The sequence below is a fragment of the Megalops cyprinoides genome, chromosome 5 (genome assembly GCF_013368585.1).
Source record: "Megalops cyprinoides isolate fMegCyp1 chromosome 5, fMegCyp1.pri, whole genome shotgun sequence".
NCBI lineage: Eukaryota > Metazoa > Chordata > Actinopteri > Elopiformes > Megalopidae > Megalops > Megalops cyprinoides.
Window position 1 is genome coordinate 13,568,900 of NC_050587.1, and position 24,854 is coordinate 13,593,753.

General features: G+C 42.0%; 1 protein-coding gene across 1 annotated transcript in view; it reads right to left on the bottom strand.

Moving 5' to 3' along the window:
• The window catches only part of ric1 (RIC1 homolog, RAB6A GEF complex partner 1), a 67,975-nt gene that overhangs the window by 41,011 nt on the left and 2,110 nt on the right, over positions 1-24,854 (bottom strand). Inside the window, exon 2 of the mRNA XM_036529511.1 lies at positions 14,375-14,482. Coding sequence (XP_036385404.1) covers positions 14,375-14,482 — 108 coding nt within the window. The remainder of the gene's footprint in view (positions 1-14,374; positions 14,483-24,854) is intronic.

Below are 24,854 nucleotides of genomic sequence, written 5' to 3' on the forward strand. Positions count from 1 at the left end.
GCCCTTTTCGATTCTGCTAGTGGTGCGTTAAAAATAGGCCTAGAATTTCCATTACATAGAATGACGTAATATGTGTAACATTTTCCTGTTGTAACCTATTTTCTCCTAAAAGAGAAGAAATATGACTGCCTCAGAAAAGCCAACAGGATGAGAAAACGCAAAGCTATGCATTGTTAAAGTTAGGATATATATAGGTTTAATTTTCTAGCTGTCTGAAGCTTTTTTGTGAAAAAGTGTTTACTGTGGTCCTATTTTATAAGGCAAACAGACAAAAAAAGTCACGGCACATTACGCCAGTCATTTCACATTCCTTCAAAACAGAAAAATAAACGTTAAAATCTCCTTGCGTCTGAAGTCAGGCAGCAAAGATTAAATCTACAGTCTCCTTTTCCCACTAAAAACATTTTTGCAAAGTACCATGCACTTCTCATGCTCGTTATGACCACCAAATGCAGCAACTAAAACCATAATGTTCCCCTTGCAAGTGCCCTGGTATTCTCCTCCCTCCCCCTCTCTCACTCATGGCTTGCACACAGAGGGGTCAAAGGTTGGCATCCTTGGTGGGACAAACAGAGGAATTCCTGACTGATGGAACAGGAAGTGCAGTTTGAGTGGAGGGCTGCACTGGCTGCGGACACTCAGACACTTCCCTGGGCTCGGGATATCGGTTCTCCAGATGGAGGTCAGAGGAGAAGCAGAAAAGCTTGGGAGGGACCCGCTCTGCGGCGCAGAGCAGCAGCAAACCCATGTGGTATTTCAGGCCGGGTTTTTTTTTCCCCCCCCAAAGTTGGTTTAAAAACAGGGGGACTTACCCAAAACTACAGGTTCGTCCTTTGAATGTCATTAACAAAAAACTCTGTGTGTAGGGCTCTGTGTCTGAAGAGAGATCCTAACAAAGGGTAGGTTCAAGAGCCGAATCTAATCCCAAAACCTGTCAAGTCAGCAACAGGTGATGTGTCAGATAAGTTTACATTTTCATTCTGTATCTCAGTTTATTAACTTCATTCATGTATTTTTCAACAGCCTCTAGGATTAACTATATTTTTGCATTGGCTTATGATTACAAATACTTAACAGGGTGTACAGTAGTAAACTCCTCCAGGAATTTTACTACACAACACATTGTTTTTTATGGAGTTTATGAGTCCTCATTTTCACATCACGGTTCCTGACAACTAGCGTCACACAGCATTGGAACATGGCAAGACAGCATCACACGTGCAGCAGGGGACGCTCACAACAGCACCCTCCCTGTATTTCAGGCTTTAACTTCCATTTTCCACTAAAAGGGTAATCATCTTTCCATTGCCTTTCCATTGCAAACCTGTTATATCACACAGGAATGATGCAATTCTGAGCAGCATATCTGCATGCTGAGAACTGCAGCACAATGAGGATTAATGATGTGCAAAAATGTGCTTGATTTAAATTTTCATAATAACTACATGAGAGACACTGGGTTAATGGAATAACCACAGCTAGGCAGCTAAGCAGACAGGAGAGACTGTGCCTCCACATACTAATAAAAAAAATAAAACTAATTTTGTGTCCACCAGAAGGCTTCATTCCATTACCCAATCTTTAATGCTAATTTGAATGCGACTGAATGTGTGTCTCTCGAAGTTTTGAACTAGTATGTTAAATTCTATCAAATACATTACTACTGTTGTTAGTAGACAGAAGGAAAGGACAGAAACGGGAAAAAAACTGCTTACTGATTGTGAGGAAAAAAACAAAACAAAATAAAAAACACACCCTTAGGGAGAATACAAATGGAAAAGCAGACCCTGATATGTAAGCCCCCTAGAATTTATGGCCCAAACTCATGAAGAGGTCTTACCAGAAGGCTGTAAACAGCTGGTGTCAGGAGTCCTATAATGCAGCATAATACATCCTAGAAGGTGAACTCTAAATGCTTGTCACTGAAAATGCACAAAAACACATACCATCCAACCCAAAATGATCCTTTTCCCTTTGAAGGTACAAAAGACAGCAAATTACAGCAGAAACAACACTCAGTCCTTGAAAGGGCTGAAAACCTCACACCACTTCTCAAACTACAATCTAAATGAACATGACAGCCATTACCACAAAGGTAAAAAGCATTTCTTACCCAGTCACCATTTTCTGTACCAGATAGAGAATTTCAATTACTAGCAGAGTTCTTTTCAGGTAATGGAAAAAAAGAGAGCCCCTGCAATGAAGATTAATAACCAGCAATCGTGCTGCCAGAGAAAGCAGAAAGTGTATCAAGAAGAAGTTATCAGAATACCGAGTTGCACTACCAGCCTGTACATTACAAGACCATAATTTCCTTTAGTAGCCTATATAATGACACAGTTATTTATTTACTGAAGGACACTGAGGGCAAAAGAGAAATTGCCATTTTCTGGAATCCTTACTCCCCTCATAGCATGTCCTGTTTACCATTTACAGTCTAAGATTCCTCTTCACCCCCACATTCCCCACCCTCCATGCTCCTTCTAAGGGGTATTAAATATTCTTGTTTAGCTTCTAGGCTTCCTACGTGCCTTTCCCCACTTTGATCTGCCACAGTCTAAAATTAATACAATGAGAAAAAAAACAGCATTTAACAAGGGTGGAGTTTTGCAGAGCCTCTTTGGAGCTGCGCTTTACGAGGTCTTTAACGGCGTCAGCTCCTGCAGCAGCATCCTTTGCTCGGGGCGTGGTGAACGTTTGTTCCCGAACACCTGACTCTTTAAAAAAAAAAGAAAAAAAAAAAAAGAAGAACATAGGGAGACAGCTAGCAGACTTCCTGTCCTGACTTGCCATCCACAGCGAGCACCGCAGTAAAATGAAAATTGCAGAAAGGTCATGCCTCTCGCTGCCTCGACCTGAACGGGACCCCGCGGCACGGCAGGCTGCCAAAGGGCAGTGCTCGGGGCTGGGCTTTAAGCAGCGGGGGGCACGCCCCGCTGCCAAGGCCAACACACAATAAACATGAAGCCTCTGGCAGCTGAGAATGAGCGTGTGCTTAATCTCAGTGCATTATCCTTTCTTAAGGGCCATGTGTGAACACGCTGAGCTGCGACTCCCTCCATATTTCACACAAACAGCTGATATACCAAGCAAATGTAATCCAAGCCATTACTCATGTTCTCCATGAGCCAAGACATGGGCTATTCTTTTACTATTATATTTCAATCTTTATTCACCAAGTAGGCTGAATATTTCAAAAAGGTCATCTTTAGGGCCTAATTTTCTTTTTAAGTGAGGAAAATCTGAACGTTTAGAAGCAAATGTCAAAGAAATGTCAACAACAACAAAAAAAATGTTCACATTCCATGTTCATCTGTGGATAGCTGCTGAGATAGATGGCTGTAGCCTGAAGCAGGCAAGGTAAAAAGGCTAATGCAGAGCAGGGCCCTTATCCCAATCAATCTGCACATCACCACAAGAAGAGGCAGCTCCTCTCACATGCAAATGTCACCATGTCATGACAGGAATGTAAAAAGGCCCACAATGCTGAAAACTGATAATTAAGCATACCCCTGAAAGGAAATTTTATGGTGAAAATGTGAATTTTACAAATGACCCTGACAGAAGTACTCCTAAGAAATCTGAGTGGGCCACGTTACGCAGTGTGTAGTTTCCCCACAGCACGCTCATTATTCACTTTCCTGGCAGGGACTCCAATCCACGGAGACTCGTGGCGCATGCGGTGCTCCATCTTATACCTATTCTAGAACACATTTATGCATCTGGGTTGTACAGTTGTAAATCACCGAGCCTACAACGACATCTCAAACATACAAAGATGCAAGAGGGATTATAGCAGCAGAACCATGGGCTCATGGTGGTATGCTTGTCATCTGCAGGCTGAGTGGGTCTAGTCTAGGCTATACTCTAGTCTAAGCTCCTGCGAATGCTGCTCATATTGAAATTCTCTCATAAGCAATTCCTTGCAGAGAATGAGAATAAATATTGAGTGAAAATGCATAGTGGACAGTGAAAGCTGGAAAGAAATGTTCTGTTATTATATAGTCTAGCTGCAGGGAGGAGGCTAGTCCTTTTAGGAAGGGCTGACGTGTGCATTTCCTATAGGAGTGTACCACCACAGGATCTTTTTTCCTCCTTCCTTTTTCCAAAAACAGCTTAGAAGTACTGTCAGGTTTTCGAGAGCATTCAAAATGTATTCGATTGTATCTCCTTCCTATTGTCTGTCCAGAGCACAATTCACTCTGAGCTAACCTCAATGTGAAAACCTAGGCACGACTGGGGCAAGTTGAGACAAGAAATGCTTTGGCTACAGCACTGCACTTTGAGTCAATATCAGGTCTCTGACTCAAAGGCCCTCTGCATCTCCTTGGTTATGGTGCTGTGATCTCAGCTATGATTGCTCTGACCCAAATAGAAAGGACAATTGGATCGCTGCCTTTGCCGGGATCCTCCAACTAGATAAACCACTTCATTGCTCTGATCGTCTGTAGACTACAGCTTTTAACCCTCACTTCTTCATTACACTGGACCCAAATGGAAAAAGCCGGGTGTACGAGGGCAATAATAATGTGTGTGTGTGTGTGTGTGTGTGTGTGTGTGTGTGTGTGTGTGTGTGTGTGTGTGTGTGTGTAATGGAGACAGGTCTGCTGTGGATTTTGAACAGTCTCACTTGTCATCCACATAGCTCACCAAAACATGTAATTAGCACATTGAGCTAAATGCACCAAGTCTATAACTAAGGAACTCTGTATTTTCAACCTTTCCACAGCAGACACTCACACTGCTGAGATATGGAATGTGTACTGTAATTGGTTGCCGTTATCCATACATGGCTCAATGTTTTTTCATAGCTAGCTAAACAGTTAGCACTGCATGCAATAACAGTACCATAACTCAGAAGAAAGGTAGCTATTATTGCATCAATCTGAATTTAAGTCAAGATTTTTGCCAAAAACACAGAATTGACTAAAAAAATGTAACTCCCCCTATATTTGTGTAATACTCTTAACTCTAATTAGAGTTTAGAGTATTACTAATGATAATATAATATATCATTAGTAATATAATTACTAATGATAATTTGAAGTGGCAAACTTACAGGGAAGTACCATTCTGAGGTTCATGCCAGTAAAAATTCCCCAATACCCTTTGCCTGCCGCAAACAGCCATTTCTCACATTAGGCATCCCTCCACGGAAAAAATAACATTTTTAACCCACAACAGAAGGCATCAAAAAATTAACTGCTTGAACATTCTGTGGCAACCCATCACTTGGTACTGACCAAAGCTCAATGCCCACTTATAAGAAGTGACTGACAGACATGTACAGAAAACAGCCTTTCAAATTAGCCCAAACAAAAGGCACTTTAGGGGAGTTTGTTAGAGACAAGAGCACACCAAATATTATGCCCTTTCGTATTGCATGGGGTGGGCGGGCGGGAGGTAAATTCCAGAACAAACACACAAACTCAGGGCATTTCAACTTTGTATTTCACTTTTTCACTTTGTGTTTGCTTTTTCAGTCTGGCAAAAAAATACAGCTCCCATTTAAAAAGCTCTTGTCTAAGTATATTCTGAGAGTGGAAAAGTGAAATCTGTAGTTTGTAGTACCAAAACCCCTAAATTACTTTCATCTACTCTAGCTCCACTGTTTGTGATAATTCTAGTGGCCCAAAGTGCCACAGACCACTTTTTTGGCCAAAATCACATACGCAATCATTCCATTGTTGACAAACCAACAAAACCCCCTCCTCACTGAGACAGTGAAGCATATTCAGTTTGTGGTAGGACATATTCTGAGAGAAGGCAATGTTCAGCTTGTTAAAATCCAGTCTGTGAGTAGACTGGATTTTTTCTAGCATTTCTCCTTACATACATAGAACACAAACTAATATTAACTAGTATCCAACTACTAGCTGTAATTCTGAGGATGGCAGACTTCAATACCAAGTTCTTTTGTAGCCTTGTGGTGTATGAAAACGTACCTAAGATGTATCAGTAAAGACTACGCTAGACTTCAGTCAAACACTTTGAGTCTTATGGAGTTACAACTACTAATTTGGAACATGAACACAACTTACAATGAAGAAACATGGGAAAGAGTACACCAAGGATCAGGCATGCCAAAATTCATGCCTACAGCAGTCTATGAGAAGATGTCTGAATCATTAGCATTGATTATTACCATTCGTCAGAAACAGTGAGGTATCCATGAAACTGTACTGGTGGACACTGCCATGTTTTTCAATTCATCATGTTCTACTGCACCTTTACAAATTGAAACCATGTCTCATTCTACAACATAAGGCATCGACTGACTCAACAGTGAGTGATATGTGCTAATTTGCACATTACACACCAACACAGCAGTATGGTTTGCGACTGCAACACTTAACCTAAAAATCTGAAATTACTATATCGTGATAAAATCTACAGATGGCATGTCAAAAGCTTTGTGAATGCAATTTTTGCTGAAATGCTAATTTTTCAAAATGGCAGAAAACCAGATACTGCAGAACCAGCTAATGTAATCATATCATTTTTATAGCATGGGGAATATGTGCCCTACAAATTACAGCAGTTTTTTGGATACTGGATTGTTTTGTTGAACCGTATGACCTGGGTGTGTACAGGGTCAGAATCAAAATCTATATTATATTCAAAAATGTGGACAGTAATAGAGTTTCTGCAAAAAATGGCTGAAATGAACAGCTTAAGCCAACATGACACAATCCCACAGCATCACTCTTTTCCTTGGAAAGTGAGACCAACACTACATTGCTTTACAACAATCACTCTAATAGCTAGTGCAATAAGGCAAGTAGGACCTCCGTGCTGGCAAAAACGTTACAGTGTTAGAAAGCATGTCAGTAAGAGTGTGTGCATGTGATTGCCTGCGTGTATGGGAGGGGGGTGATGAATCTTAACTCCACTGTGCTGCACCCTGTACCTGAGGCAAGCTGGAACTTGCGTCAACCACAGCTGCGGTTACCCATCAGAGCAGAGCAACACCAAAGAGCACTGAGACAACTCAAACCTTAATATGGGGAGAGTGTCCTCATAATGGCCACAGAAGATTGTCAACTGTGGCAACAGTTTTGCCATATTAAGCTACTTAAGACAGCTATCTATCCACATGTGAGAGGCCTCAATTTCTTCCTTAATGTGAGGAACTGGCAGAGGTGGAAAACCCCGGCTTCAGAGAGTAAAAGTCCTACCATGTATTTGTTCTAGCCATTCACTAAACAAGGTGATTTCATTAATTAGCTCCTCTACCTGGCTGAAGAGTTGTGCCAATTCAATTGGTGGTGCTGGTGTAGTGCATGGGTGGAACAAACACGTGGGAGGACTTTTACTTTCTGAAGCCGGAGTTTTCCACCTCTGGGAACTGGTAGTGTTAAATGGGCTAGTCATAATAATATTAGACAAATGTAGCAAAAATCCAGTCTCTGTAGTGAGATTCTTTTAACTCCCACCATATTCAAGAGAAGGAAGAACAAGCAGCTCATCCAAAATATGCTTGCAATGTATAAAACACCTACTTTTTTATTTTTAAAAAAATAGCAAAAAATGCCCAGTGCCAACATTCTCACTGCCACCAGAGCAGCCAGAAATCCAAACAAACAGAGTGAAAAAACAAAGGCCCCTGCGATCTGTGGAGGAACAAGGTCAATACAGCCAGGGTTACTCCAGACTGCACTAAATCCAAAAGGTCCACACTCTACAGGTCTTCACAGCCAATTTCTAACCCTCCCCAACCCCTTTTTTTAAATGACCCACAAAAACAGAACAGCTACAACAGGAGATAAGCTCGATTTTGTGCTGCAGCTGCTGCCAACAATATGGCAATTAGCCACAGGATTGGCAGAGTCATTGTGGAGCTCTCCCTTAGTCTCTGCAGTGGTCCACTAGCACAGCTTTTTGGAGGCAATCTCCATGCAAGCCATTTAAAGGAAAGAAACCAAAGACCTGAAGTTGCTGCTTCTACCAGCAACAGATTATTAGGCCCATCCAGTCACACTCAGCATGGAACAAGACTCAGATGACCAGACAAGACACTACTGCAGAAACTTTAGACAAAGCACTAATCTGTCTCCTGACAGCCATTAATCATTACACATTGCATAAGTGTGATATAAAAATGTAGCAATGGCAGAGGACCATGACAAATTGATCTGATATTCTTTACATTTCAATTAGCTGAATATGTTCTTCAAAACTTTAACTGGTAACTTTAATATGAATTTCTCCAAAACTCCAAGCTGAATGGACACGTGTCATTGAGTGTGTGTACTGTGCTCTTCACCTGGGTATCCACAGTGCTCTGTGTTCAGAGATCAGGAGATTTTTCTTTGTCTGAGAGAATGATCAACAAAACTTTCAAATTATCAAGGTATGATCCTTTGTAATGAACTCCCTTCTTTAAAATGGCCCTGGGTAAAGGATCTTCTGAATCAGGGGAACAAAGTATGTCAAAATAGTCTACACACAGGCATATTTTAAGTTTGGCATGAGTCCAGTTATTCTGCTGGCAGCAACACAGATTATCTCAAGATGAGAACTGATTATTTTCTTTGATGTTCCAACCTTGAAGAGCTCAGGACATCAATGGTAAGGAGTAGGGGGTCACAGCATTGACTGAAAGAAATAGTGAAATATTCATTAATGAAGACACAAAATGGCCTCATCTGACTTCGGTTCCTGTTCATTGACATTCCACAGGAAAGTGTCACTTCCACTCCTGTCACGCTTCAAAGCCAAGCCAAGTTACACAGACATACATGTGCTGGCAAAGTCGACACAAAGCACTAGTCACAAAAGGAACAGATGCAGAGATTTAAAAATATGAAAACAGACCTTAGATAGGTTTTCCCGATTTGTGTTTAACACCTGAAAATAAGTGCCGCAATGAGGAGCACAGGTCCACTTTTACATAAAAGTTCTGATATCTGAATGGTTATTGTAGATTTAAAAAATTAGAATTTGAATTATATATGCACTGGAAGCCGTTATTATACAGTGGTGAGGTCTTACCATGGTTAACTGCCCTAAAATATTTCTTTAAATACTTATTTATGGCACTTAAGGGAATACTTAAGAATATTCTGTAAACTATCATCAATAATTCATATCACTATTATCAATAAACATAAATATGCAGCTGTAGTTTGAAATAAGTGTTCTTCTCAGGAATCAAGACGTAAAGAAGTAACACATGAAAAGGGCCTAGGTGCATGTACCAATCAATTACATGACTCCTGCCTGGCTGACTGACTGATGAACAATTGGTAGGGCTAACCCAATGTTTCCCTAGTTTTAATTGTTTTAAAAAGGATGATGCTCAAAACCTTGCAAACCACAGGCTGCTAACTTTAAGGAAGTGAAAACTGTGATGCAAAAATGAGGCGGTAGCAGTACATCAGACCGTTGAATTAAACACATCCCCACTCTGAAGATTGCCCTCTGGGAGTCCAATGGAAGCTCACGGGGTCCACTGAGACAACCCTGCTATGTTGGGATGTTTCACCCAAACCATTGCGCCACCTCATCAATCAGTCTAGAGGCTAAAGCACACCATCCAGAGACAATATAGCTGTAGTGTGGAATATATCCACGTGGGACTGTTCCTGTACATCGGTGGAATAAAGTCTACAGTGAATTAATGTTGATGGTACAGTTCTTCTTACATGCCACACAGCACTTCACCTCAACAACACAACACTTTATTTCTCCCATATGGTCTGACAATGAAGTTTATATACATAAAATAAAATAAAAAAAAAAAAAAATCTCACATTTAATCATGTTTCAGCCCCTGTGCTAGCATTATAATTAAACTGCTGGTAAAATGAGATAAATTTAAACTTAATGTGCACATGGTAATTCCCACATATAAGACCATCGCTGGGCAGGAGTGTCCTGCAGATACAGTAATATTACAGTGTTATATCTATATTTTGGTTCCATTACAATATAATTTTAAAACTGCCTCCTCAATTAAAAGGCTACAACAGCTTCTGACTGTATTAAATGGTCAAGACAATGCACTGTGCACATTTTTAGCCAGAAGGTTTCTCTTCACAGTGATAAACTACTCTGGCACACCAGAAAATGGCATAAGAAATTGATTACTATGTTCAAAACAGTATATGTACAGGTAGCATTTTGTCAAATTATACAAAATGCATAAAATGCCCTGCAGTCAATAGGCAGGTAATTGCTAATCTGAGGAAAAAATGTCCCCAACAGTGAGCTGAGTGTGGAGGCTGACAAGAAAAAATAAATAAGCTGCAGTCAGACTGGCTGAAAGTTTATCCATAGAACCAATGAACTCCCAACATGTCAATAAATACTGGTGCTTCATACCCAGAGATATTGGAAACATATATGCGTGAGAACTGTTCATTAATCTGAACTGAAAATGTGATTCCTCCACAGTAAAATGGAACATTAAAGCAGCAAGACACTAGTGGCTGTAGTATATTGGACGTGGCCAGGTGTGTTGCATGTCTGTGTGTGCCTGAAACCATGCACCCTCTAACCAGAGGGCATTCCTCCACTTCATCCCCTCACCCAGACAAAGGCCAGGAGGCTCTCAGGAGCGTAGGGCTAATGCGGTCATGTGATCCTCCAGATCCCTTCATTAGCAGCTTCACTTGTCTCATGTTCACGCTAGCCTACCGACACCTGAACCTGAGAGGCCCCATTCCCTGCTCTGTTAGCTACCTCAGCCTCCACCAGAGTACCTGGAAGAAGCTATTAATAAAGTCTTCAGCGCACAATACGCATGAGGCTTTTCTCAGCACGCACAAATGGGTCTGCACCCCAAGGAGCTCTAATCGGCCCCCCTGGGTCATCTTGAACCAAGCTGTTATTCATTGCACCAGACAAACACCAACATGGCCCTCTTTCTAACACAGGACGTTACCATTTTACAGCCCAGGTACTCGGTTCCACTCAAATCACGCAACCTCATGCTTCCATTGCCTACAACTGACTTCAAAGGGAGTCTGAGTCGTTAAGCCGACTCATTCTCCAGACCGTTAATAATGGCAGTTAATTGTCTGAATGTATGTTCTCAGACGTCACAGAAGTATCCACCACGGGCGCTGGCCACATGGACCTGCTCAGTCAACGCTGTTTTGGCTTCAGCCCCAACTCTGCATCTGGGAAAAGCTCCAGCCAGTCTGTCATGGGGGCTAACAAGTCCTGTGCTGGTCTTGTATCGACTCCGCACATCACAAACAAGGCAGCGCTTATCGGGAACCGGGAGCTCTGATTTCCGCAAGTAGCAGCCCGGCTCACTGACACCTACACTCGACAGCAACAGCAATCTGGACTGTAGAGCCTGTGCTAATGCGAGCCCCGTCAGTCACCTCGCTGGCTTGCGATGGGCCGAGCGGGTCAGGCAGAAAACAGAGGAGAGCTCTGGCATGCTGCTGATAAGAGCGAGGAGCTGCTGCACCAACAGGTAAATTAATCTAGCGCTCCAGAGATTGGTATTCCATAGTGCCTGGAGTGGGGATGGCTCTTGCATTTTCTCTGCAGAGTGGTGCAGTTGCATTTGTCAAATTGTAACCACTCTGATGAGGACAAGTACCGCACAGCCCTCAGCTGGCCGGCAATTTTCTGCCATTTTACAGTGTCTGGGATTAGGCTCGGAGTAAAAACTGACAGGGTGTGAAATGTGTTGAGTCAAGGGTAGGATTTCAGCCCTAGTAAATTCACTCATCTCCTTGTCACAGATGGACCGGTGATGAGAAGACGCTTGTAGGCACCTGTCATGACGAGTGAAAATATCAACAACACTTAGCCTAAGATATCAGTGGTTATTCTGCCTTGTAAAGACAATAATATGAATAAAAAGATCTACCAGGTATCAACAGCCCAATTTGTGCTGTCCATACATGGTGCTGCAACTGAACTGCAGAAGATGTCATTATCTTATCTTCTGTAATTTACATCTATTTAGGTTGCATGCCTCTACAAACCCTACTGCTAGAGCCAATCAGATCAGACCCTTTATCAGCACACAGAGACTTTAGTCTAAACGACAGCGCTGTCCATTTAAAGATAAGGCGTTTACCTGGAGAAAGTCTATTAGAGTCTAACCTCAACTCCTCGCAGTGTTCAGCACAAATAATATCACTTGATTGACAAGGAGTAGGTAATTGTTTACATTCTGCCTCATATTGCTATGCTGAACTAAATGAGAGAAAAAATTCTTGGGTATATTCTTGAGGACATGAACTGCTCAAAAAAAAAAATTAAATTAAACAAACACAGTCTGAGTCATTATTCTGCGATTTTCATTTCATTTGTTCTGTCAAACATGTCAGACAAGTAAACAACCATTCAGCAAAAACAAATTAAATAACTGCTTTGAATCAAAGAGGAAGCAGATTGTTAGCTTGAATATGGTCCCAACTCCTTACTTTGAAGGGGCTATAATGTAGCCTAAGCATTTAACTGAGTGTTTCAGGGGTCACAACATCTTCAAAAAGACCTGAAAATTGATGGCTAACAGCCAGCAACATGGCAGGCATTGCATCTGATCATTTGTGCAAAAAAACAAAAAAAAGCTAAGACTCATGCTGACTAATATTTCAAATAAATGCCACTGCTTTCCACACACCCAACCACACAGAACCTCACCAAATGCCTCAAATGGCAACAGGCCCTGCACTGAACTTCAGAAGTAGCAACTCACAGCTGTCAGCAACACACAGCATGCAAAACTTTGATCCAGGATCCAGAGGGTGAACATCTGAGTGCACTGCCGCTCATTACCACAATGTACGCTTTGGGTAGGTTCCCTGTTTACTTGAAAACATGTCTTTGACAAACTGAGTAATGAATGTGCACTGTGGTTTGGTGGCTTGCATCCCTGATTTTCTGCATGCTTTACCATGCTGTTTTATGTAAATAAAGAAAAATAAATAACTAACCTCACTTGCAGAATAAGGTCTTCATTAGCAGGTGTGATAAGTCTTGATACATCTACATCGACATCAACTTTCAGGCAACAGTGAGTAGAGTGTAAAACTACCGAGCGCCCTTCTACATTTTTACAAGTGCATTTCAGTGGCTTTTGATGCTGCAGTTTAGCTGCAGCTGCCCAGCCTGCCCTAACAGTGAAGTTATGGCACAAGTTAATAAAGAGGGTGTTCGCTAAGCTTATTATCCATTGTAATCTGACCGAAAATGCGGCAAAAAGGATTTGTGGGCTTGTTTGGAGAAGAAGCAAAAACAGACAAAAATAAATAAATCTCTGGGTGCTCTACTTTCAACAGTCCAGGAGAAAAGCATTTTTTTGCACACAAAGACTGTACAGAACAATATTTCAGCTTCTTCCCAGGCAGATGCTGCAGAAGTCGTCTTGCTGCCACCATGTTCTCTGTATCGGCTGTACTGTAATAGCTTCTTCTCCATGGTGGACACTAAACAGCCAGACCAAGTGCACAGGGCTGTGGCTCGGAGCCAAGGCCTGCTCCATTCACCAACACTCTGCCAAACCAGGACAAGAATAAAGAGCAAAGAAAATGCTTATATAAACGGCTGAAATTCTGCACATTCTTTGTGCCCCTCTTCACTGCACCCCGAATGCTGAGGTAGCCAGAACCCTTTGTGAACGCCTAATCCCCTCCTGGCCGCCCATGGGCTCTGGCCCTGTCGGCACGAGATCGGCTCCTGTAGACACAAGCACCGGGCCTTGTAAAGCCACCATTTTTTTTTTTTTTTGCCAAAGTGAAAGACGGATGTGTTGTTACTCCTGGGCTGGGCTCGTCCTCTCAAACAAGCAGAAGAGGCAGTTGTTATTCCAACAAAAGAAACTTTGGAGGCCAGAAGCCTCCGCCAGCCATTTTTTTTTTGAGCTGCCTTCTTCCTGAAGTCTCTGCAGCTGTCATGGTCTCAGGAGGTCAGAATGATAAAACTCAGTGACAAACATCACCCCCCCCCCCCAAACTGCCAATCTAGGAAGCCCGCTTTACACATGCTACCCTGAGCACGAAGCTTTTAACGGTCAGATAAACATAAACGCATGACTGTGTGGGATAAAAAAAAAAGGAACAAGTGCCCCATACTGACCGTCGACACACCCTTATGCCAGCCAGGACCACATGCTGCTACAAAGATGCACCCACTGAGGAAATCTAGAGTTTGTTTGAGTTGAGAAGAAACTTTCATGATTCCAGAAGATTGACAGCAGTTGGATTTCTCATTCACGCAGAGTCAGAGCTTTGATTGAAACCAGGAGGAGCCCGTGCTGGAACTCACAGCCGTCTAGACAGCATGACGCACGCTCCTCGGTGATGCCACTCCCTTCTATGCTGAAGGGGATCCCACTTCTCTGTGCAGACATGTGCGTGAGCTGAGAGAGTAAACCAGATGGAGTACACCTCCTCATACTCACCACCACTGCGATCATGGAGTCGTCCGGCCTCCATTCCGCCCGCTGGTAGAAGCCGAACTGGGCGGCCGCCTTCGCCGACTCCACGTAACTCACGATCAGAACGCTGGGCTGCAGAGGCACAGGAGAGGGAGAAAGGCTGAGGATGAGGATGGAGGGTCAGAATCTGGTCACTGCACGCTGTGACCCTCTTCGAGGGAGGTACACCACCCCTCCTTTCAACGGAACAACTTACCTTTAATGTGCGGTTCTACAATTCTCATGCACTCACATTATTGAACAACACGTTTGAATATCCACAAATTATTCCAATGCATCGGCACCTCTGGGTGCTGCGAAATTTATAACATGTGACTGAGGTAACAAAGGCAGTGCTCTACAGAACACATTTGTGCCTTATACATTTGCACATGAATATATTTGGAAAAGACATAGTTTTCCTTAAATACCTGTTGGATTTTGTTCTAATTTTAAAAGTAAACGAACCGGACCAAAAGCGCGCTTGGAGGAAAAGCTTTATTTGGTGATGGAATCCGGCAGCATTTCTGCCTGCGAAGCTTTAACTCAGGAAACTGTTACCGTGATCGGCCTTTTATACCATGAAACAAATGGCAACAAACAATAGGTTTTACACTGTTGCAGCATCAACCTATGTTCCCAATGCAAAGCGGGATCCTTTGATGCTGACCGCGTCTTTGTGTGGTGATGGTTGCCAATTGCCCACTCCCGGTTGTATGCTAGACTTGATGGCTGCTGCCTGCCTTAATCAATTGCTCTTGGCTCCAACTGTAGCGTGGCACCAAGGTGTGGAGCTTCCTTTGTAACTATGATAATAAGGCCATCAGGTTAACAGTTCTCTGATTCTGAACCACGTCTGGTCAGAAGTTAGAAGCACTATAATCTTACATACCTTATATGGGCACATTACTGACCAACCTGATGGCTGACAGGTGACTCAATGCATCACAAATCTGAAATTTCAAATTTTCAGCTTTGAGTGGTGAGCAACAGGTTGCAAAAGTGAGGTTGACTAAGGTTATCAGAATATGGTCCCAATCAATCAGAAGCAGATTGCCTGGCTTCAATACTCATTTTTGTTGCACAGCTGTGTAAGTAATCTTTGGCAGGTTCCAAGAAATCTGGGCTTAATCTAATGAATCCATATGCATCACCGGTCAGGAATATGTATGGTCATGATTACAGAAATAGCATGCTCTTAAGAGGGTTAAAAAAATCATCTCTGGTTGAATTAGCTTTAATCAGATTCTAACTTAAGTGTTTTGTTACATCACATCTATGTGTAAAATGCTGGCATCTTTGATCAATTCACTCCATCATTACAGAGGCACTCCAAGTGGCTCTGCTTGAAGCATTACAGCGAGGACATGAAATGAAATGTAATCCCTTTTTTGACATCATCTGCCACTGCCAACTAAGCACCGATGCCTCGAAATAACCACAGAAGAAATCAGGCCGAGAGTCCGAGATTTTGCCGGAGGAGGAGCAGAAGGCCTGTGCAGCACAACTGAATGATTAGCCTCACTTCCAAAGCATTTGCTCAATTCTCAAAAAAATTACCAGAGACCTGGAAATGCTGCATGCAGGGTCTGATTTCCAGTGAAACTGAGCTGAAGTTCTGTTGTGGACTTGACTCAGACAGGAAACATTTGTTCTGAACATATTTATCGTTTTGGAGAGCCGAAGAAGAGATCACGGCAGGCACAAACTGGCAAGATTATAGAGTGTGAATAGGTTACATTCTGCCCTTTCACGGGGAAAAAAACTTCATCAAACAACCATCTCACAGGTTCTCGGCCTTACCATCACCAATCATGTAGGGGTACATTCAATCTTTCTTTTTACTGCTCCTACTTGCATCTTTCTGTGCCAAGACAGTCCTGTCTTCAAACAATCCAGCAACCACTGCCATCGCTACCCTTTCTGTTTTTATTTCAGATATGATGTTACAGAGCATCCACTAACTGACAGCTATTCTAAGATGTCCTTGGTAGCAAAAAAGGTATTCATGTATTCATTTACTCATACATTACATATTACAGTGCAGTGCGAAATGAGTTTAAGGACTGAGGGAAGTACAATGCAAACACTTTCTTACAGTCTCTGGGCTCTTACCAAACACCCCGCAGCTCTCCACATCTGCACAGCTCTGTCTCACACACATTCGGCTCTCTGCTGGTTGAGGCATTTGCAACAAACAATTTCTCAGTTCCTTCACGTGTTTAAAAGGAGACCATTTTGATTTTTTAATATATAGAACAAATTCCAGTCAACTGTATTCATACGCTGTGCTTTGAGCAGCTGTAGATGATCAGAAAAAAAGCCATGAACCATACCACATGGTATTTCAGAATGAGGTTGGTGCCTGCATGCGTTTCATTGACATTGCTCAGCTGTATATTTCCACTCCAGCAATTATAATCATAGTGCATATATACTGCATTATAATCTAGTTCCCTGCTGGCTTTTGACCGTGCTTAGTATCTATTATGTTAGGTTTGCAAATGTTAAATGCTGTTGGGCTAAAAAAAAGCCTTTTTAAAGTAATTACTTTATTTAGCTAGCTAATGTTAGGTAGGCTACATTAACACATCCTACTTCGTGCTAGCTATGTCTGCTGCATAGTGAAAAATGAGCATAGCTTCAGGTAGAATTTCCGAGTTAAAAATCACGACAAGTGATTACGAACACACCATCTAATTTACTTCACAGATGAACAAACGGCCCCTTAGCGAGCCTCAAACGAGGGGGGCCATCTGCCATGGGGGAGTCTGTGGTCCACGCATCGCTTAGGCAATAACAATGTCGACTCAATTTACTAAAGGGGCATTAGTGTAATCCACTTTTAAATACCGCTGCCCATGCTTTCTTGCACGCAATGCCAAAAAAAAAAGTCTTTTATGATTGGAATTCATGATTGGTATTTTCACTGTAGTGACAGTCAACACAGAAACTAATAAATGTGTGAAAAAATGAAATCATGGGGGAGTGCATAGGAATTTGCTTAAATCAATTTCTTGCCCATCACACTGAGATTTAATCGAGACTGGGGGAATGGTGATTTGCTGGTGACCTTCTGTGTTGAATCAATTGATTTATTTCCTGCCAGCTGTGAGAGAAAATTCCAAAAATGCACAATTGTTCCGCTGTCAGATGAGCTGAAGAGCAAAGACGGCCTTTTTCTAATGAGGTCCTTTGTTAACAGACTCACCGAGTGTTTTTAAGCATCTCACCTGAAGAATACAGGGGAATTTAACAGTAAGTCACCCCCCCTCCCCCCAAAAAAAATTCTTGCACATTTCTTTCCATATGTACCATGGCCAGTGAGAACTCACCAAGTCAACCCCACACCGGGGCAGCACTTACGGTGCAACGTGGGGCAACATCTGCTGTTGTGCCCTTGAGCAAGAGGCATAAATGGGCTTGCTCCGGGAAGCAGCAAGCTGTGTGAAAAATGCCAAAATGCCAATATGACAAAGGCAAGTCAATTTGAATGCAAATGTATGATGGAATGTGATCTGAATGTGTCTGGAAAAAGAAATATTCAAAGAATAATTACTAAAATACATAGAACAATCTATACACTGGAATACTACCCAGCTTTAGCAATTCTTGGACTTCAGTTGCTGAAAATAATGACGTACCTGCCAATTGTATAAACTAATAACCAAAGAAATCAATGCTCATATTGTACGACTGTTCCTGCCATCTTTTATTCAATCTGTAAATTGCATTTACGGACCAAGGCTGGTTCAGTCCCTGCGGGTAATTAAAAAGCTGCTTGCCACTCAACTCTTCTCAGATAAATACAGCAGCTCATTTATTGTCGTACTGCTTTACTTCACATTGTACACATTTTACTGGGGGTTTTACTGTGGCTAGCTAGCTCTCTGACCCAGTCAAGCCCCAACCACTGAGACTGCAGCTGCCGCTCTGCATGTAAATTAAATTTCATTCAAGCGATCATAAATTACAGTTACAGCACTGCTGATACAAAATCGAAAGAGAAAATAGGTCAATTAGGTAGAAAATTTGTCTAATTCAAATTTTACACGAAATATTTCCAGGTTACAGCTTAGCAATTTGCTGATACAATAAATAACGGTAGATGAAAAACAAAGGAAATATGAAAAAAGCTCAAATTGCCATTGCCAGATACATCAAGAGTCCAAATATTACACAACCATCCCCAGGCGTATATATCTAGCCTACATCTTTTTTCTTCCATGTCTCAGGTGTAGACGCATACAACTTGAGAGAAAAAACACACACACACACACACACACAGCAAAGAGAACACGAACATCACCTTAAAACAGAAAGATTAAAAAAAAACACACACCAACAACAAACCACAAAATGTTACAATATTGGCTGTGTGAGGTGATGGCTTTCTTGTCAGCTGGACTTCAGTACCAGACTGACCATGTGGCAAATGCTTGTACTGAAGACAGCAAACGAAGAATAGCTGACAACAGGATCTCAACTGAACCAGGCTGATGAGATACACCTTCGGTCAGAAGTGACAGTCTGAGACACATCCTGGCACATACAGTGTGGCAGGAAGGTGAAACCATGCCCCAGCTGCTCTTTCAAGCATCTCGCCATCTATGAGCGGATATGCAGTCTCAACTTTCACCAATTTCGCTTCAGCGTTGCGTTTCATAATCACTGAGGAAATCCAACAGCCAATAAGAAATTAACGTTTATAACTACTTTTTAAAGTCACATTGTTTTTTATATAAGCTGATAATGTTTCCTTCAGAATCACAGTAAAACACAGATGGAGTCATCAAATAAGACAAGGCAAAAGACAAGAGCAGCAGTAACAATATATACTGCACATTAGCAGAGGCAGGAGGAGGTTATTGAGCTGTGGCAAGAGCATGATAGTTTATTTCACCTGTCGGCAAATAACTAGCACTACAAATAAAAGAAGCATGGTAGGTACATGTACTAGTTGGCAATTTAGTGTGTCCTGGAGTTATGGTAAGTGCTTTATAACCTTAGGCCAGCGCTGGTCACCACTGAAGAGCACTCCATGGCTCCCAAATTGTTGCCAAGCCCCAAGGTGATGAAGCACAGTGTGATTCCCAGATTTCAATAACTCTTGTGTCTTTTCCAGCCCTGACTATTCTCCCAATATCTCACTTATCCATGCCAATCTCTACTACAGAGCCTGCAAGACATTACTGAAACTCACAATACAGTGAATTAATTGAAAGTATAGCATAAAATTGCACACTAGTCACTGGCAACAGATTTGTAGGTTATATGCATAAAATAGCTTTAAAGATGTTTAATACTTAAGTTTTCACAGTTCATTTTGTTCCGAACTGTGAAGCACAATGTCTAGCAGCAGTAGTATTTGATATTGTGTTCTGCTTTTTTCATGATCTTCTTTTAAATGTATGCAAGTTGGAATGCTTGGAATGCTTGATATTCAGTTAATATCACACTGTGTAGCAACCATCTGACATAAAAACATGGTGACATTACTAACAACTGATGCGTGCAATCAACACTGACTGACATTCCTTTCAAAGGTGGTTCAACCTACTTTCTATATATGTACATGTGCATGATGAACAGCAGACATAAGCCACTCCAAACCCCTTACCTTATCCAGTGCTTTACCAATGTGACGTAACACGTGTAATTAGTTCACGTTTACATAATGCTGCAGGACTCTCTTAAGGAGCCAGAATTTCTAATCTTAAATGCTTGGTTTTGCAAAAAGATGAGGATCATTGCAGACCCTGTTGATATTTTTTTCCATGCAGCACCTGACCTGCTTGTATTGACGTTTAGAAGTCACCTTATCATTTTTAGGGCTTTCATTCAGCGGTATGGTATATAATGTAGGTCTGTGGAAAGTGCTAAAGCCTGCTTTGCCACTGAATGTGAAGCCACTAATTTATTTACTTTGACTGTTCTAACCACTTGGTTGGCATAGCAAAGATCACCAAATATGCTAAATATATACAGGTGAAGGTAATCTTGGGTCCATACTATGGATATGTAGGTTACTTGAAATATGTGTTGAATGGACAAGTTAATTAAATCAAGAACACATCTGTATATCATGACAGAATAACCACTTTAAAATTATTCTTAAAATCCTTATTTTAAAATAAAGATTTAAAACTGCCTCTATCAATTTCTGCACTTTTCATGTGTACGATTTTATGGCTACTTTGTAGGGATGTACACAGCATTCCTTTTCAGTACATGGCAGTGCCTGCAGATGAAAACCACTCCACCTGTTCAAACATACCCTTAATACACATGGGGACATTAGGAATTCTGGAGGGCCTGCTTCTCTGCACCAATTCATTTGAACGCAGCATTAGTGAATTGATTTTGATTGATTGACTGATTAATTGACTGGAACGCTCCCACTCATCTCATTTCTCCTCAGTGCCTTTGCCTGCAATTACACTGGCACTGGTTCTGATCGAACACCCGCTGTCTTATACGACACAATTTCCAACATGGAAAGCCATTATGAGACCATGCGACCCCCCTGCCCCCGTGCTCCCTCGCCGGACCTGCGTAAAGGCGAAGTGACAAGATGACTACATGGCTAAGCTGCTCCCTCACACAGATTATGGACAGCGGCAGGTCTGTCGGACCGGAGGGGAGATGGGATTACAGGCCGCAGCTCGGAGGCTTCCTGTGTCAGCAGATGGCAGATAAGCTGGGAGGGAGGAGAGTTACCACGTGGGTGCGTAAAGTGTGATGATATCCCCCCCCCCGAGAGAGGGACCCCCAAACCAAAGTCCACTCAACCTCGAGGTAACCGCGACCCCCTGATGTTTTGATCAAATGACCTGTCCTATTTGTTTGATGGAAATATTCATTTACCTTAACTGAAGCAAATAAGATATGATAGAAGGCAAATGAGGGACAACATAAGAAAAACAATACTGGGTACCAAATGCACAGATATAGGCCTATCTTCCAAAGGCGACAACTTAAATAGGTGATTTTTCAACCTTTCAGCGGAGGACACAAAACGAGACACAAAAATAGGCTACAGATTAATTCCATGTTACTATAAATCACAGCACTTGAACAGAGTTCTGCACCCATCACTGAAGGACAACCTGGCTCCGAAGTGCACATGGATCAATCTCCTGTACAAACAAGATGTCGTGCTGTGAGCTGTGTGCCGTGGCTTTACGACCGGCCGGGAGGACAGGAGCGGCGACTCACCTGCGCCGTGATTACGCAACCTCTCCCGCGGTCCGCAGCTGCAGAGGGAGGAACGGGGACACCTGCGCTCTCCCGGCTCATGCAATGCCACTGCACACCACACAACACCCATCACGCTTCCTGAGCTGGGATTCACCTGTCCTGAAGCTGCTCCAAATTCACAAACCCTCAGCGGATCTGCACTTGATCCTAAACGTATCCTCTTCTTCTATGGCATAGTGCTTTTCAATGTTCATGCTCCATAAAACAGCATGTTGTGAAACGACATACTATTTAATATTAGATATTAACAGTTTGTGACGTTTCATATTAGCTGAGCGCAGTGACTATGAATCCAAAGGAAAAAACATATCTGTACCAATAATGTCCCGCTTACCCAAAAGAGAGGCTCCGACTTTTTGCCTTTCTTTTCAGGAAACAATGAATTGCATGCATGAAATGTGCAACAATATGCTCATGCCTAAATGCAGAAGAATGATAAAACTGGATTCTGTGGCACATGAAACTGACCACAAACCATGAAGTTTTTGTCTACTCTAGCTTTTTATCTACTCTAAAACAACGAATGCTTAGTGTACCACAAAACTTATGAAATACACATATTTACATTATCCACATCATCTGCCAAAAATAGAGTATGACACAAGGTCCATATGAATAAAATATGACTGTTCAAACAATTCAGCTCTCCTAAAATCCACTCTCTTAAAGCCAATCAGAACTGGTGCATGCTGAAAATGAAAAATGCAGAATGCTTCTGCTGGCATGCAGGGCTAAACTGCGACTGAAACGGAAACGAATAAAGCACATTCAGCGAATTCATCTTCACCGTCTCATGCGTGTCTGCAGCGCTAATCTGCACATGCATGTGTGACTGCCTTTTCTCTCTGTGCTACAGTCTGAAAGGTCCTGTGCTGAGAGGGAAAGAAAGGATTTCTGCTGTTTGGAAGCAATCTCCAGCACATGAAAGTAGCAATTTCTCAGAGGAGCATCCAAGCAAACTCACAAAATCCAAACCAAAAATGGCATGCTTATTTGCCTCATGTTTCAATATTTAAACACTGACATCTGCAAAAGTCATGTTTGCAGAACAATTAAATCAGATATTTGGAGGACACGCAGTACTTATAACATGTTTTCACAACTTTCAAAATCCTTTGGTGGATTACCAAAGGTTATTTTTGTCTTATTTCTTGAGCAACCATTCCCTCGGTCAAGTAAGGACATCTCTTCAGAGTGGGGAAAGACCCAACCCAAGGCGAGAAGTGTCTTTGAGAGCAGGTAGAAGTGAATGGAAGATGACAGAACATGTCTTGCCTAGATTCTATAGGCAGAATCTTGAATACCCATCAAGCATCTCTAAGCCAACTGGAGACGCGAGAGACGTGAAGAGCGTCAATGATGTATCTATTAGGGGCAAGAGGGTACCATTCAAACTTCCACACAGTTAGGAATCAAGTAGGCCCAGAACACACAACAGCACTGTAGTTAGGCATTCACTTCATCAAGTCCTTAGCTTGATTATGCAGTTGTTTGGAAAAAAGGGAAATGACAGAATTAAAGAGAAGCTGGTGAAAGCAATTAAGGAAAACCCTGATACACAACATCACACAAAAACATTATCAGAAAAGAACAATACAGTATAGAGAAAAAAAAAAAATCGGTGATAAACTCATTTGTTTGTTTATTATTAATCAAAAGGAGGTGATTATGACCTCTTTTTTTAAATCAATCCTATTCCAGAGTATTATGTTTTTTTCTTGTGCAGGCTCTGTGGAAAGATGAGGCAGGAATGTGGGGACAGATGTAATATCCCCATCCTAAATGGTACTGGAATGCTACTTTGGCTTGATGTACTCTGATAAAGTGTTTGCAGGCTGTTCCATAGACCTTACCTACATTGTTTTTCTTCACTGGGCACCCCATTACAACAAGCCTAACTTCCTTAATTCACCCGTTATCATGTCTCTTAGCACAACATGCAGTGCCCGCTTCATTGCTGTCACAGGACAGATCATGCCTGTGGTGGCTGATGGTGTCAGCATGGAGTGCAGAACTGGGATGTGAAAGAGGGCATGTTTCGGAGTGCAAAGGCACATGCCAACCCGGTTTTAATCTTGGAGGCATGCGAACAGATGCCGGCAAGAAATATGCTTCCTGGGTTTTTTCTAACTTCCAGGGCAGATGAGAAAAAAACTAAGAAGTAAAACAAGATATATCCAATAAGACAGGTTTATAAAATGTGACCTAGATATTTGAGTTTTCTGGTCACAAAAAGAACAACAAAACAAAGCTCCTCTGGGGTAATTAGTGATAGAAACAGAAGCCTGGCAGGACTGTTAGATGGAATTTCTGAACTGCTTAGACATCACAACATGTGGCCTTTCTAAAAGGTATCTTTGTCACAGGCTAATAACATGCCAGATTAATACAACAATGGCGTTTTAATGCTACATCAGTCAGACCTCACAATCACTGAGGCATCAGCAACAGAAAGAACTTTGAAATCATACAGTGGGTTTCACAAAGAAAGAAAGGAAGGAAGGACATGCTGTCAGATCAAACATCCCACTCTGATTCAAACATCTCTGTGGTACAATGCACACTCAGTCGAGAAGGCAATCTTCAACAGCAATCACAGATATCTGCTTGCACAGCCAAAAAAACGCAGGACTAATTTTGTCTTAAAATCTAGTCCACTCTCTCATTCCCTGCATCTGACTGAAATTCACCACAATTGCAATGGTCTTTTTGTGTAGTTACATCATTGTTGAGTGGGGAGTCTGAAACCGTGGCCATGGAGGATAAACGCTCTGTGCTGTGTTACACCAGAGCGTTTCACTGAGCTCAGCCAAGGAGATGGAGATGCTGCCTTGAGTCTCAGTAGCTGTTGTTCTTGTTAATTCAATGCATTGTGTATCTGACTCACCACCAATCAGACAATGCGCTGAGAAGTCATTTTGCTACAACAATTGCAGACGGCCTTTGAACAAGAGACAGACTTCCCAGTGCCAGCTTGGTGAGAACAGCTGTATCACTCACTTTATTATGCAAACGTCATATTCAAAAGATAGATCTACACCTGAACATGTTGCTGGAAAGCGTGAATTAAGTGTCATCCATAGTAGGATGCAAATGACAGGGAACCACTTCAAAAGCAAACCAGTTTCCCTTTGTAACTTACTTTCAGATAGCTGATTCTTATAGCTGGAGGGAGCACAAGCAGCAGCACTGCCCTTTTGTCTAT